The following is a 14200-nucleotide window of genomic DNA, read 5'->3' as shown; positions in this document are numbered from 1 at the left end:
AAAAGGCTTTCAAAATTAAGAATATGTCATGGAGGGACCTGTTGCAAGATGAGTTGGTTGCCTGTCAAAGAGACACATGCAGTGATTCAGGCAGTGCTAAATGGACTTCACTGGACTAAGGTCAAGGCTTAGCTGAAGAATATATTGCAACCAAATTCATTAGTTCCAAGCCAAAGGGCATTGATGGTTGCACAAGCTATACTGTACTCTAATAAAAGTCTTTTATTAAGATTGTTGTACAAAATAGTAATTTAATAATTAAATATAATAATTTGACAAAATTATTTAATTATTATATAATATGATGTAATAGTTTAAATAATGTAGATAATATTTATCAAGAGTAAAATTACTAAAAACTTATTCCAGCAAACCAAATACATAGAAAATATATAAATTAGATATATGGAAACATTTATAAAATAGTAAAGGATCTTATTTATTCTACATTTAGACAAAACATTTTTATAGGTAAAAAAAGAGACAAAATAACACATTAGCTCCTCCACATAGAGGATACTATTAAAAAGCATGGCATTTTTCAAGTTTAATCCTATCACTGAATTTGAACATCAATAACCTTGCGTTCAATTTTAGTCTTAGGAATAGTAATATAAAGCACACCATCTTTCAACTCAGCTTTAACCTTCTCTTTCTCACAGTTATCAGGAAGCTTGAGACGAGTATCATAACAACTATAACTCTTTCTTGACCAACTATCTTCTCCACCATTTTCCTCTCTATGATCACTTTTTATGACAAGAACATCATCTTCAACTGACACTTTAACGTCTTCCTTAGAAACACCAGGCATATCAAAACGCATTCTGATTTCATGTTCTTCATCTTTGATGTCCCAAGGGACACGAATCTCACCTCCTCCAATGTTTCTTCCAGGAATTGTGATTGCATCTTCGAAAATTCTGTCCATTGTGTCCAGCATCTGACGCATGCTTCTCATAGGTGACCATGGGTCCAATAAACCAAATGGTGAAATATCGATGGAACTTCTGCGAGGCTTTCTTTCTACAGCAGTTCCTTGATCGTCTTTGTTAACACGATGAACTTCCACGGAGTTATCTTTGTTATCACCATCACCACCAGCCTGAGCTCTCACATTTCTCAGTCCTAGCCTCGGCAATTGCCTCTTTAATGGAAATGTGGTCATGCAAGGTGGTGTATTTTTGAGAGAGTTGCATGGTTTTTGGGACAGAATAGGTGAAGCAATTGTTGACAATGACAGTGCCTGAGCCATGGTTGTTATGGAAAATATGAAATGAGAGACAAGAATTGCAGTTGTTGATAAGAGTGAGAAGTGAGAGCTGTGAATATATAAAGTGAGTGTGAAAGGTGGAGAAGGTTTTAGAGAGTTTGAGAATAATTGAGAGAGTTCTGTTCTGGAGCCATATGGTTATATATTTTTGTTTTTATGTGTCACTCTCATAGTTTCGGGAACCATCTTCAAAAGTTATTTCACATCATTACTATTGAAGAAGGAGATGACTTGATTTTGCAACTTGTTAGCTTGAAAAGGGAAAAAAAATAGAGAATAATTTGTTTTTAACCAAATTAGGCAGATAGTAGTCCATCCGCAGATGTATTTAATATAATATAAATTACATTTAAATATATTATATATAAATTTAAAATAAATTATTCAATTTGATAATAATAAGAATAAATTTAACTGTATTAAATAATTATACAAAAATTTAAAAAAAGATCCATAAAATGAATAAAAATTAATATTTAAAAATAATAATTTCTTTTACATTAAATAAACATAATTGTTAATTATAATAAAATAGATATTTGACTAATAATGACCTGTGAGAAAAAGAAATTTTTTAACATTTAAAAATAAAAATTTAAAAATTTAAATAAAGGAAATTGTTAATTAAAAAAATAAATATTTCACTGAGAGTGATTTGTAAGAAAAAGAAAATTTTTGACATTTAAAAATAAAAATTTTGTGTTTCAAATAAAAGCAATTGTTATTTAAACTAAAATATATATTTTGTCGATAGTGACCCGTAAAAAAAAAGAAATTTGACATTTAAAAATAAGAATTTTGTGTTTGAAATAAAGACAATTGTTAACTAAAATAAAATATGTATTTTGTTTATAGTGCCATGTGAAAAAAAGAGAAATTTTGATATTTGAAAATAAGAATTTTGTGTCTCAATAAAGGAAATTATTAATTAAAATAAAATAGGTATTTTGTTGACAGTGATACGCGAGAAAAAGAGAAAATTTAACATTTGAAAATAAAAAGAGATTAATTGAAATACACTGTCAGTGTAAAAGGGTTTTACACCATCACTTAATTATAGACGTTGGATATTAAAAGAAATTTGACTTTTATTTTAAAAATCTATAAAGTCATACAAACGGGTGATGGTGATGAACCGACGGTGTAAAACTTTTTACATTGACAGTGTATAGTAATTAATCTCAAATAAGAATTTTATGTCTCAAATAAAGAAAATTATTAATTAAAAAATATATATATTTTTGCTGATAGTGACCCGCGAAAAAAAGAGAAATTTTAACATTTGAAAATAAGAATTTTGTGTCTCAAATAAAGACAATTGTTAATTAAAATAAAATTGGTATTTTGTTGATGGTACCGGTGAGAAAAAGAGAAATTTTAACATTTGAAAATAAGAATTTTGAATCTCAAATAACGAAAATTATTTATTAAAATAAAATAGGTATTTTTCTGATAGGGATATGTAAGATGGAAAGTTAGTTGTGTATATAACTATCGAGTATTTATCCAATCTTAAAAAATAAATTTTTAATTTTAATAAAATTTAAAAATAAATTAATTAGTATTTTTAATAATAAATAAATAAATAGAATTGATTAAATATATTATAAAAACAAAATTAAATGTCAACATGCATCATTTATACACCAATAAATATTTAATATGATAATCATATATTATAATTATACATTTTAATATATTAAAAATAATTGTGAGAAGATAAAATAATTAAATAAAAAGAGAAAGAAATATAAAAGAAAAAAGAATTTGATTTGAAAGAAGAATGAGATGGTGATTGGTGAGTGAAAGAGCGGGAAGTGAAGGAAAAAATGAAAGTTGAAAGAGTGTCAAATATGAATTTGACACTTGGTAGCATTTTCTTGAAGTAGAGTGAATTAATCGAGAGATTAATTTTTTACTATTTTGACATTTTACAAGTGTAATTTTTTTTAAGTGAAGGACATTATTGGTAGTTTACATGTATATTTTATTAATAGATATATAATTGATGAATAAATAAATTAAGAGATGTTTGTATTTTTATTTGTATTTTCGATTACATAATAAAATTGTTAGAACAATTACGATTTCAAGAAGAATGATGATGAAGAAGAAGAAGTGAGAGAGAGAAACTATATATGAAAGAGAATTGATTGAAATAAAATTATAATTCTAAAAAACTTACTTGCGTTTACAATGTCACCTCTTTATATAGGTAACTCAAAACATACAAGCTTACGAGTTGCAGCATTCAACTCAGTCAAATGCATGCTTACCCAATCTGGAAACTACAAGTTATTTTTGAATCTGTCGAATACAACTAACTTCTACTAGATTCACTACTTTGAATAGGTCGAATATGTCAAATATAGTCTTGTCTACAAAATAATGAATTACATATTCTAACACACCACTTAATTCATGTATCTGAGATTTCTCATCCCAATGTTTCTCTTTAACTTATTGAACTTGACTTTCTTCAGAGGTTTGGTGAGTATATCTTATAGTTGTCACTTTGTCTTACAACGCTCAAGGTCAATCTTCCCTTTATTTACTATATCCCTAAGGAAATGACACGTCCCCTTTATGTGCTTACTTTGACCATGACACATAAGATGATTTTTCAAGTCGATCGCTCACTTGTTATCGACAAACAAATTCATTTTCTTAGGTTTCATGATCTTGAGCTCTTCGAGTATCATCTCTATCATTACTGCTTGACACGCTGCATATGATGCAACCACGTATTCAACTTCACAATATGACAAAGCCATAATGCTTTGTTTTCTTAAGCTCCAAGAGATTATAGCGCCTTCAATCATGAATATGCACCCCGTAATACTCTTCTTCTCATCTTGATCTCCACTAAAATCTGATGCAGCCGCAAGTGCACGATTGTGCAAAGTTGTAAAAGATATTGAATCGTATAGACCAATGGCTTAATTGCCGATTTCCGTCCTATTAGTGTATATCTAGAGAAAACAAAATTATGGATTTTAGTTTTAATACCCGAGCGCATCGCACGCTGGAAATAAAATAGAGTCGACACTGGATTTTATTTATTTTAAGAGAAAGAGAAAATATCAATAAAGTCTAAATGGAAGATAAAAGGGTACGAAAGTCGGTTATGCAAGGGGAACGTATTAGCATCTCTCACATTTGTTCTACTCAACGGGAACCATTTTGATTGTTTTACGCTGATGGGTGTTATTATCTAAATGTTTCTAGCTATTGGTTTTAATTAAGGGAAAATAAGTTTTTAATTAATGTGCTCGCCAAGATTTGAAAATCATGTGCCTACATATTACCATAGTGCAATGATAAAATAAGAGCTTCGTAGTTGATGTGGTAGAAAATAAGTATTTGTTGGTTGATTTTAGGAAACGGTGTTATAATCGTATCCTAGAAGTATTTTGACATTAGTTGTTTGATCCTGGTCCTAATGCTCTAAGTTGTTACTCTGAATGCTAAGGAATGGATTATAACAGTTCTTTTACGAAAAGAAATTGTTGGTTGGCTTGAACGAAGGACAAAGAATTGTAAAGGTGGTGTTTTAACCAAAAATCGAAAATTGTAAAAGTTTGCCTAAATTGGAGACTAACATGGAAAACGGGAAGAAAAACAAAAGTTTTCCTAAATTAGGGGATTGACAAGGCAAAGGGGAAAAATAATAAGAGTTTGCCTAAACCAGAGGATTAACAAGGCATATGGGAAAATGAATAAGAGTTTTCCTAAACCAGGGGATTAACAAGGCATATGGGAAAATGAATAAGAGTTTACCTAAACCAGTGTCAAAACCAAGATGAGTTGTATTGGAACCAAGCAAGAATGATTAAGGAATGTTTTTGATATTGGTTGTGATTGATTTTAGTCGGAAGACGAATATTCAGACAATGAGCTCTACAACAATGTCTAAATCATTCGGAGAGAGAGAATCTACACCCTCCTACTTTTTCTTTAATTATGAAATTGCCTTTATTTGAATTATACTAAAGTCTATAAATGGAGGTGAATACTTTGAACGACTGGGTCTTGCATCCCGTATCCAAAGATATTCAGAATGAGGATATAAATACACACTCTCATTCTTCTCCATTTCTTAAGGCTCATGACGCATAATTCACATAGTATTGTTTAAGTATGTTTGGTTTATTAAAACAAAGAAACTTTTAGTTTTACATGAACAAATAAAAAGACATGAATGATTAAAAGAATTAGGGTACCAAAAATTGAGAATAAAGCCTAATATTTCAATGCAAATATTTATCTATTTCTAGGGTTTTGATCATATAACTAATTAATCAAAAGGATTAACTAAATAATGTCTTAAAGTCATTAATTAAATTAATTGACCAAATAGATTTTGATTAATTAATTAAATCAAGATAACGAGGGATCATGCAAGTTTATAAGTCAAGCTATACCAATAAGATTCAAGCAAGCATTTCAAGAAGTAAACTCAATCATGATATCAAGGGAAGAAGATCAAGTTTAAAGATAAAACTCCAACTTCTAATTATTCTCAATCTAATCCTAAAATTTGTTAAGACTAAACTTAATCACCATTAGAAATGATTTTGATTTTAAAAAGAAAGATTAAAAAAGATTTTTAAAATATAAAAAATAATTCCTAAGAAATAAAATAAATAAAAAAGTCTCTGCTATGGGTGCAGAGTTGGAATCTAGGTGTGTAGAAGCTATTGGGGCGCTGGGCCCAAACTATTGGTTATTGTTTGTTTCAGAATTATGGGTGTATCAAGTGAGGAAAAGATGCACGCAAGAAAAGGCCTTTGGGCCTGGATTAAGCCCATGAAAGGAAGTCGGAATGTGGGGAAAAGGAAAGAATTCCCTTATTCAACGCCATTCAACTGAGTCATTTCCTTTCCTCCTCCTCCTCCTTCTCTCTCTCTCTCTCTCTCTCTCTCTCTCTCTCTCTCTCTCTCTCTCTCTCAATGCTTGCTCATCTGAAATCGTCGTTGCCGCGCCATAAAAGCGGTGGCATGGCCTAAAATGCTTCCAAACCACCACCAAAATGTCCTTTTCCTCACGCTCTACCCTCGTCCCTGCTTTAATCAAAACCTAACTTATCCACCGTCCCAAATTTTGATCCTAAAAGTAAACCCTAAGAAAATTTTAAACGCAAATTAAATAGTCATGAAGCCTAGTATCAAGACATTCGCTTAGGGATTTCATTCAGCACATCATTCACAACAACATGGTAACCAAGATTTGAAAGAAAGATGACTGATCGAGGAGTTTAAGAGCCTACCAACAGAGCTAAGGTTTTCTTAGGTAGCCGTTGCAAAGCTGGAAGATGATGATCAAGAAATCCAGATAGGAGACTTCAGATGCTCAGGTATGATTCTTGACTCTCAATGTACGAATTCCCATTCTACCTCTTCTTCTTCTTTTTATTTTTTTGGTATGGATTATGGTTATTGTTGTTTATGTATAACAAGATATCAATATAGATATTAGGTTAGAATCATGAATATCTAGTGGTGAGTGAGGACATATATTGGTATGTGTAGGCTTAACTAGATTACTAAGAGCTTCAGGTGTTAAAGCTCTTGCAATTTAGGGATTTGAGAGCTTTGGTGAGGGTGAGTTGAGATTAAGGAATGAATTTGAGAGAGTGACAATAGGGTGAATGATTCCTTTTTGGGTGAATAAATTAGCTAGGGTTTATATAGATGGGTGTCTGAGGGAAATTCAGTTATGGATCATGAATTTAGGGCCCTTGGATAACAATCCTCGTGAGGTTAGTTATGAAGGGTGGAGTTTGAATTATATATCAGTTAGAGTTTGTGTTTTATATGATATGTAGATTTAAAAGTTTGTGGTAGTTCAATTTGGTTTTGTGTTAGTTTAGCTTGAAGTTTGGAGGCTTTTAGGGTTTTAACTGATTTGGAGGAAAAAATGCATAACAAACTCGGGAAAATGGTTAGGGAAATGAGGCAGTTGGTTAAAAGTTAGTTTGAGTTTGTTTAGAAGTTAGTTAAATGATTTATATATGATACATGGTTTGAATTACTGTGATAATGTATGATTGAACTATGTTTACTATGAGTTGAAAAATTGTGTTATACTTGTCTTAAATCTTATGTGTGTGGGTGATTTTATGATGTTATATGTTGAATTTGATGAAAGTGTGATGTCATGGTTGTTATATATGTATGTTGTATGTGCATATGTGTTTGACTTATGTCTACTATGAGTTGAAATGATGATTCAATTATGCTATGATTATGTTGAATATGGATTGAATCATGTGGACATAATCTGGATCTAGTTTGAATGTTAAATTTGGAACTTGATATACGTTTGGATGATTGATGTGGTCTGGTGACTGTCTTGGATTGCTTAGCACAATGAATGCATTGACTTACAGTGCTCTTGATTTTCTGACTTGGATCCTTTGTATTTGGATGACATGAACTTATACCTCAGCTCATGAGCTTCATGGCTATGTATGTGTTGCAGCTTGCATTTGTGCTTATGATTGAAATGACTTTGCTCTTGTACTATGCAGTGGCATTGTATTGTTTAGAAGCTGTTAATGAATGATGCATATCATTTGGATGTTCACTTAATATATGTACTAAGCATGGTGTTATGATTTTTCTTAAAAGCTTTTGGAACTGTTATGGAAAGCATGGATGCATTTCATAGAACTATGTTGTATTAACTTGCATTGCATTGCTTAGATGTATTTTATGTGTGCGTTGCATTGATTGTTGAACTCGTACCATGCTTTGATGTATGTTTGGGTTTGGTTGTGATGTAGAGCATGTTAAGTGTGTAACTGAATCAGCTATAGCTAAACTGCCGTCAAAGGTTTGTTTAGTGTAGTGAAGTTAAGCTGGTTTAAGATAGGTTTGTATATAGGTTAATTCTATTGATGAATGGTTAGATGGTTTAGACTGTATTTAGCATGAACATGGCTTGTTTTGGATATGTAGGTTTGATGGTTTTGAAATGTTTTGGATCTTTCATGGAAAATATATGGTGTATGTATGTGAATTGAGTTACATGTTTAAACTTTATATATGAAGTGATGTTGAACTGATGTAGGTGGTCTTTTTGCAGGTTGGTAACATGGCATAGACATGGTGATACAAGTTTGGACATGTTTGGCATGGCATGGTTATCTTGGACATGAACTTGGTTACACTTTAATCCATTTGGTCATAAATATGGTGAATACTTGAAGGCTTGGATAAAAATAGGTCTAGTGAGGATTGTTTAGAAGTCAGAGTCTGTCAAAGGTCAATGGTCAACTGTTTACCAAAAGTTAACTATACTAAAAAATGTGATTTTTTAATTTTGAATGCAATGGCTTGGCAACTTGTACTTGAAGTTAACTTGTGATTGAATTTTGTAATGACTTGTATGGAAAACTTATTTTTCAAGTAATGGACAAGATTTCCCTCCATTTTTGCAATTTGAATTTTGAATCTAAAATCCTCTTTCAATCATGTAAGAATCAAAAGCCAATTGAAATCATAATGTATTCAAGGGAAAGTAGTAATGGTCAAATCAACATGACTTGGTCAACAAAAAGTCAACCTTTAATGGTTGACTTTGTTGACCAAAAGTCAACTCTTGTGTGAATGTCTTCAATTTCTTCTTTTCCAAATAATAATCCCAAAATGACTTCATCCATACAACAAAAACCTAGTAATAACATCCACTTAGAGTTCACAACATTTTATTCTAGTAGGTAACAATAAGAGCCCTAATCATAGTCATCTGATTAAATCATTAATATCCCAAACGCTGAGACAATCCAGTTAAAATCATGAACCTTTTGAACCAATGATGTTACCTTCTGTAAATGAATGATGAAATGAATGGTTGTATGCATATGGATGAATGCTCTTGACTAAAAATGAGTGATTGGGGTAAATGTATGTAGATGAAACCAAGAGGCTATTAGCCAGATTAATTGAATGAAAGGGTACGATAAATTTTGGGGTATGAAAACTTTCCCTATTTTACTATATTGAATCAGATGATATGATTGAATGTAGTTAAATATAGAAGACCCCATATTTTTCCCTTTGTAAATGATATGAAGTGTAATGCAACGAGACTAGATGTATTTATTTGCTGGAGATATGGAATGGAAGGTAGACTTTATGGGCATTATTTGCCGAGGATTGATTGAAATACTTTGTTAGGGAATAGATCAGTCGTGAAAGAGATGCATGTGGTCATATTTTGACTTATGTTATACTTTATGCATGCAATGCTTATGTTTGAATATATAATGCACGCGATTATGCATGTTATGTAGCAATGTAGTCTATTTTTGTGAAGGAAATGATTGGTACCAAAAAGAATCAGACTCTAGTTCTGTATTTTTTGTATGGTGGTGAGCTTTGATTCTCCGACATCCGATAGCTGGACGAAAGAACTTGTAGTGAATGAGAGAAACTCAGGTTACCACAACTGCTGGAGATTTCATTTTAATTCTTTCTAAGATAGAATAGTTTATGATCGGATCGGACGTCCGTCGAGATGCTCTCATGTATTAAGCATACATTGTAGACTACTGATCTTCCTTTAGATTTTTTCAAGTAATCAAGGCAACACAAAAGTTTTTTTTCTTTTGGAGATTTTTATTATTCTCAATGTTTTGCAGTATTATTTATCAATAATAATCAATATTTCGCATATAAAATATAGAAAAAAGGAAAATTGAAGGAAAACGAAGATAATTTTATTGGATGTAGAAAGTTTGTACATAAGATGTGAGTATAAAGATGCTAAATCCTAAAAGAGGAAATTACAAGAAAAAAATTTAAAAATAAGGTCAATGGCAATGAGAAATATATACGAATTTCCATTGATTACAACGCATGTTAATATCCACTATAAGATCTGAATCCCGATACTTTGCTTTAGAAGATGATGACTGGACTGATCCATGTCATCTAAAGTCTAGTTGTGATGAAGTAGGCTCAAATGTTGTAGATCAAATGCCTTTATCCCTAACTTTTACATGGACATATTTTATTTATTTTATCTAGCGGGATACCTATTTTTGCCTAAATCTCCTTTTCTAGTTTTCGACTTAGCGGACTTATTATCATCATTTTTATTCTATCCCTAATTTTTTCCTAGACATTTCATTTTTTGGTCCGTCGGGATAATCATTTTTGCCTAGGTTGTCCTTTCATATGTCAACCTAGTGGGTAATTTATTCATCATTTTTTTAGGCATTATATTTTTTAACTGCATCGGAGTTCACTGGAAGTGGAAACTCCTCCCCATTCATGATAGTGAGGATCACGACTTGTCCTGAGAAGGCCTTCTTTACGAAAAATGGACCTTCATAGTTAGGAGTCCACTTGCTTTGTGGATTCAAATGCATTGGCAGTATTTCTTGAGCACCAGGTCACCTTCTTGAAATTCGTGAGGGTAGATCTTTTTATCAAAAGCGTTCTTGAGTCGTCTCTAGTATAACTCACCATGTCAGAGAGCAGTCAAGCGATTTTCTTCTATGAGATTCAGTTGATCAAACCTGGTCTGGATCCATTTTGCTTCATCAAGCTTGGCTTCCATGATGACTCTCACTGAAGGAACTTCAACCTCGATTGGAAGGACAACTTCCATGCCATATACAAGTGAGAATGGATTTTCCCCAGTAGATGTGCATACCGAAGTTTTGTAGCCATGTAGAGCAAAGGGAAAAATCCCATGCCAATCTTTGTAGTTTTTGACCATTTTCTAGACAATCTTTTTTATGTTCTTATTTGATGCTTCCACGATGCCATTCATCTTGGGAAGAGTTGTGGTGTTAAATTTTTAAGCTCTCACACTGATCTTTCATCATTTTATTATTCAGGTTATTGGCATTGTCAATAATAATTTTGCTAGGAACTCCGTAACGACAAATTATTTCCTTTTTGATAAACTGCGTAACCACTTGTCAAGTGACATTGGTGTATGAAGCAGCTTCCACTCATTTAGTGAAGTAATCGATAACGACTAAAATGAAGCGATGATCATTCAGAGATTTTGGTTCAATCATTCTAATCATATTGATTCCCCACATCGAGAAGGGCCATGATGATGTCAATACGTTTAAAGGATTTGGTGGCACATGAATCTTGTCAACATAGATTTGGAATTTGTGGCACCTTTTAACGTAGTTGGAACAGTCTGACTCCATAGTCGTTTAGTAATAGCCAACTCAAAGGATTTTCTTGGCCATAGCATGTCCATTGGCGTGGATTCCTTCAGAACCCTCATGGATTGCTTTTATGTCATGTCAGTTTCATGTCTATCCACGCATCTGAGAAAGACCATGTTATAGTTTTTTTTGTAAAGTACATCTCCGTTGAGGAAAAATTTGGAAGCAAGTATTTGCAAAGTTTTCTGGTCACCATTGGATTCTTCTGATGGATACTCTTGTTTTTTAAGGAAGCACTTGATGTCATGGTACCAAGGTTTTCCATCAGATTCATCTTCGATTGTAAAACAAATTGTTGGTTCATCTCTAAGATCCATATTTATTATTAGTGCTTCATTAGGGTAGTTTACTTTAGGTAGCTAAAGTGTCTTCCACTTGACTCTCTTCTTTGGGAATGCAATGAAAGGTAATTTCTTCAAAATTCTTCATCAATTCTAAGACATGATCATGATAAGGAATCAAATTTGGGTGATGAGTTACCCATTCTCCTTTTACTTGACAGATAACAAGCGTTGAGTCTCTGTACACCTCCAGAGTTTTGATCCTTAGGTCGATAGTAGCTTCGAGACCTATGACATAAGCTTCATATCCAACCACATTATTTGTACAGTCGAAGTATAATCTCACAGCGAAAGGAATATAATCATTATTTGGAGGGATCAAGATGACCCTAATTCCATGCCCATAGAATTTGAGGCACCATCAAATGTGAGCTTCCATCGAGCCCCTAGTTCAGGTCCTTCATCTGGACCGGGAATTTCATAGTCTTTTACAAGCATTACATCCTCATTAGGGAAGTTAAACAAAATTGGTTGCTATTCTTCCAAAGTTTAGTGAGCAAGATGATATGCTAACACGCTTCCTTTGATTTCCTTTTGGGTAACATACTGGATATCATATTCAATCAATAGAATTTTCCAACGAGCTATTCTTCCAATGACAACAGGTTTTTCGAATATATACTTAATTGGATCCATCTTGGATATCAATAAAGTAGTATGACAGACCACGTACTGCCTTAAGCGTCGAGCATCCCATGTCAGAGCGCAGTAAATCTTCTCCAAAAGTGAGTATTTGGTCTCAAAATTAGTGAATTTCTTACTCAGATAATAGATGGCATGCTCTTTTTTTCCTGTTTCGTCGTGCTGACCAAGTATACAACCTATTGATTCACATAGCACTGCGAGATGCATTATCAGTGGTCTACCTAGAACTCGTGGGATTAGGATCGGTGGTTCTTGCAAGTATTTTTTATTTTATTTTATCGAATGCCCCTTAGCAATCGTCATTCCACTCAATTTTTTTATTTTTTCTCAAAAATTTGAATATAGGTTCGCATGAAGCTGTTAGATGAGAAATGAACCTTGAGATGTAATTTAGTCTACCCAAAAAGCCTCGAACTTCCTTTTTTGTTCTAGGAGATGGCATATCCTGAATAGCTCAAACTTTGTCAAGGTCAACTTCAATGCTTCATTGACTGACAATGAATCCCAGTAGTTTACCAGACCTAACCCCAAAGGTGCACTTTGCAGGGTTCAATCATAGCTTGTATTTCCTAAGTCTAACAATCAATTTTCTCAGATGGTTAATATGTTCGTCTTCAGTTCTGGACTTAGGAATCATGTTGTCTATGTAAAACTCTATCTCTTTATATATCATGTCGTGAAAGAGGGTTGCCATGATCCTTTGATAGGTTGCCCCTGCATTTTTCAAACCGAAAGGCATGACTTTGTAGCAGAACACCCCCCCCCCCCACACACACACACAGGGTGATAAAAGGTAGTTTTTTTTCCATATCATCAAGAGACATATTTATCTGATTGTACCCAGAGAAACCCTCCATGAACAAAAAGATATAGAATTGAGAGGTGTTGTCAACTAAGACATAAATATGAGGCAAATGAAAATCATCCTTCGGGCTTGCATTGTTTAAGTCTCTATAGTCCACACACATTCTGACCTTACCAACCTTTTTCAAAATTGGTATTATGTTTGTAGCCCAATGATGATGCTCAAATATTGCTAAGAAGACATCATCAAATTGTTTCTTAACCTTTTCTCTGATCTTGAGTGCCATGTTTGGTCTTGTCCTTCTAATCTTTTGCTTTATAGGCATACATTCAGGTTTGAGTGGTAAGTGATGCTTAACAAAGTTAGTGTCTAAACTAGGCATATATTGATACGACTAGGCGAAGACATCCACATACTCTTGTAGTAACTTGACCCACTCTGTATGCACATGTTTCTCTAGAGATGCCCCGATCTTTACCTCCTTTTTTACTTCTTTAGTCCCCAGATTAATGACATCTACTGGCTCTTAATGCAGATGAATATCTTTTTGTTCTTGCTCAAGGAGCCTAACTAGTTCAGTTGGCAGTTCACAATCTTCCTCATTGTTGTCTTCGACGTGGTTAGTTGGGAGCCCAGAGTTACAGGGGATTATAGTTGTGTTGTTATCAATGAATTCATTATTTCTGCATGTTTATGGGATTTTTAGAAGTATGCTTGTGAAAAAGTAAAGAAAAAGAAGCTTTTTCCATTTATTTGTGAAAAAAATTAAGGAAAGAAAAGGAATGCGATTTTGAATGCAAAATACTTTTATTGATTGAAATATAATTCTTTTAAACATATGGAGGCCCTTTACAAAGCTATCATCTTGCCTCGGGCGGGGACAAAGGATTTAGAAAATGCAAATGCATTACTTTCATATTGAAAAGACCGCAGGA

General features: G+C 32.9%; 1 protein-coding gene across 1 annotated transcript; it reads right to left on the bottom strand.

Moving 5' to 3' along the window:
- Nucleotides 1–414: 414 nt before the first annotated feature.
- Nucleotides 415–1346, bottom strand: LOC127081399 (small heat shock protein, chloroplastic-like). The gene has a single exon (XM_051021658.1). It carries the CDS (start codon nucleotides 1253–1255, stop codon nucleotides 557–559), a length of 699 nt encoding a protein of 232 aa, XP_050877615.1. The 5' UTR covers nucleotides 1256–1346; the 3' UTR covers nucleotides 415–556.
- Between the last annotated feature and the right edge of the window lie 12854 nt (nucleotides 1347–14200).

Source organism: Lathyrus oleraceus, chromosome 5 (genome assembly GCF_024323335.1).
Source record: "Lathyrus oleraceus cultivar Zhongwan6 chromosome 5, CAAS_Psat_ZW6_1.0, whole genome shotgun sequence".
NCBI lineage: Eukaryota > Viridiplantae > Streptophyta > Magnoliopsida > Fabales > Fabaceae > Lathyrus > Lathyrus oleraceus.
Note: the sequence above shows the minus strand (reverse complement) of the source record. Positions and strands in the feature narration are given on the sequence as shown.